Source organism: Cibotium barometz, chromosome 2 (assembly GCF_041138505.1).
Source record: "Cibotium barometz isolate CiBa-2024 chromosome 2, ASM4113850v1, whole genome shotgun sequence".
Classification (NCBI taxonomy): Eukaryota; Viridiplantae; Streptophyta; class Polypodiopsida; order Cyatheales; family Cibotiaceae; genus Cibotium; species Cibotium barometz.
The window spans coordinates 10,582,109-10,584,829 of NC_141047.1; the positions used below are offsets into that span (position 1 = coordinate 10,582,109).

At 42.6% G+C, this 2,721-nt stretch overlaps 1 protein-coding gene across 1 annotated transcript in view; it reads right to left on the reverse strand.

The window, feature by feature from the left end:
* Positions 1 to 599: 599 nt before the first annotated feature.
* LOC147640629 (pentatricopeptide repeat-containing protein At1g11290, chloroplastic-like) overlaps positions 600 to 2,721 on the reverse strand; it is a 3,866-nt gene continuing 1,744 nt past the window's right edge. Inside the window, exon 1 of the mRNA XM_086813617.1 lies at positions 600 to 2,721. This exon is cut by the window's right edge and continues 1,744 nt beyond it. Coding sequence (XP_086669743.1) covers positions 1,678 to 2,721 — 1,044 coding nt within the window. The 3' untranslated portion in view covers positions 600 to 1,677.

The following is a 2,721-nucleotide window of genomic DNA, read 5'->3' on the forward strand; positions in this document are numbered from 1 at the left end:
TGGAGATTTGGTAACCCTGCCAATAGATGGCCAATAATTTGCTCTAAGGATATGGTGAGACTATGGGAGAATGGTATGATCTTGAAAAATTGGCACACTGCCTGTTCTCTACTTGGACGATTGCTTGGCCAAGTACCACAAAAGTACCATGGTAGTAGCAAACATCCCATCCTTATTGTGCTGTTCCTTCATGCCTAAGTAAAACCTTACACACCTAAGGTAACCAAAATAAATTGCTAGTCAATCCTATACATTAAAGCTGGAAGGACATGACGTAGTGAGGACCTTAGGTTAGTGAATCAAAATCAAGACACGAAAAAGAAGCATTGACGAGTTTCACTATAGCTATTTGTGAATACATTTAAAAGAAAGTTTAGAGGTAAAGGAGGAGTTTATTGATATAACAATCGAACACTGTCATCAGCATATGAAAGCATAAGGTACCACGGTTTAAAGGCAAGTAACTTTGAAGGCCTAAGGGTTCATTGATGGCTTGAAGGCCTAAGGTTTCATTGCATAGAAACCCCATATAACATATGCATTCAAGGAGTATAAAAAACCCATGTTCTCTATACACTTTGAGACTTTAAAGATAACCCTTTTGTAAAGATGAGGATGGTGAAAAGCCCTCATGAATTTTTCATGTTTTTAGATAAAATGTCCTCTTTTCTTTTGAGAGGGAGGCTAGTGAAAATAGAATGTCATCGCCATCCACTATGGGTGCTAGTAGATTCAAGCCCATTGCCTCCACTTTGGGAGGTGAGGACGCTACCACTGGGCTACAGCCCAGGAGGCAAAGGTATCTTTTATATGTATTCTTTCAATAAGTCCTTTCTATTGAGCTCGCGCTATTTTACATGTTCTCGCATCTGACAGCAGCAACAAAGGTGGAATTGGATAGGAAATCAGAGATGGCTTAGTTCTATTCTTCCAAAGAAGTGTTTTACATTATGGGTTGCACTATCCATTAAGTCGATATCCCTTGAATTGATTCAAGTAACAATTGATGGTCATACTTGATACTGAAACATTGCTTCTAAAAACCGTTGCTTGGCCTACTGTTGCTTGGCATTTGATAGTCCAAATAAGGACAAAACACACTTGTGTCTCTAAGTATTTTTCTTGAACTCCATGCTCTAAGCTCTAGGCTCCTGATATTGGTGGGAGAGGATGTAGATAGTTAACTTACAAGGACTGATGTGATGAAAGTGGTGCAGAGGGAAGAGATTTGCAGTTGGAGAGAAGGTGATGGAGCTAAACTGGAAACGCTGGTTTGAGTACAACAGTTTTGGGATCCCTTTCTTTAACCCAAAGTTTTTTCACATTGAGGAATGTTTTGGGTGGCAGAATGCAGTGTAGGCTAGGATGGGGTTTTCTTGATGGTTTGAGGTTCCCAATATCCGTATTTGAAACTCTAGAACTGCTGAACTCATTGGGCTCATGGAATTAGTCGCAGCCTCTCACTTTGTGTTGAAGGGATATCAATGAGCTAGCCTCCATTGGAGAAAGTCAAAATGCCAGTGTGCCCACCCAAATTCTTCCACTGGTCTAGTGCCTTGGCACATTCTCAGCGTTCGCCCTCAAGAATCGTCAGAGCACAATAGTGCAGAGGCAGTGAGGGCTTCTGTGGGCCAAGACCTCTCGAATGTCCAAACATTTTGGACATTTGCTGAAAGATTAAAAGTAGTCCTGACAAGAACACTTGCCACCCTTGAAATGATGAACTCGTTTATCATCAATCACTAAAATATCCTTATGTTTCACACGAGATATCAGCTTAGTAAGCTCGTGACAATCTCTACATATACGAGTGTTTTTCCTCACTCGTATTGGTTCTCCAAGGGGAGGGTTGAGAAGCCCAAATGCTAAGGCCAGTTTTTGTGAATGGCCACACAATGACCGGTCATTCTCTTTGTCTACTGCAGGGTCACTCAACATGTATTCTAGGCATGGCACTTCCTCTTCCGCTCTCAATTGACCACTTAGCTCCCATAAAAAGTCATACAACCATTGCTTATGTGGCTTTTTGCTGTCTCCAGCAACAAAAGCAAGCACTCCCTGCTTATGCTCGATCCAGCTTACACCAAGCTTCTTGCACGCACCCTCTTTCTGTCTAGAGTTCTCCACCTGGTTTGCCAAATTCCATAGCCCAGCATCAACATATATGTTTGACATCAAAAAGTATGAAGTAGCCTCCTTGGGCTGTAAATGCACTGCACAATCAAATGCTTGCTTCCCCAGTTCCACATTGCCGTGTTTGCCACACACTTCCAGAAGGCGCAACCACAGTGACAGAGTAGGCTGTATTGGCATCCTTGACAGCATATCTTTTACTTTGGTGAACTCTCCAGCATGCCCAAGGAGGTCTACCATAATAACATAATGCTCAATGTCTGGAGTAATGTCGTGATCTTTGCTCATGGATTCAAAATACCCGATTCCTTCTTTCACAAGCCCAACAGAGCTGAAAACTGCAAGAAGCGAGAGAAATGTCCCTCCATCTGGCTTAAGACCCACCTGCTGCATTTTCTTGAAATAATACAGGCTTGCCACACAATTGCCTGCTCGAGCATAGCCAGCAATCAAGGCATTCCATGGCACCACATTTGAAAGGGGTAGTGCATCGAAAACTGCCTGAGCATCCACCATACTTGCACAGTTCCCAAACGCGTAGATAAGATTGATTGCCACAAGAGGCCTAAGATCAAAGCCTCCAAAGAC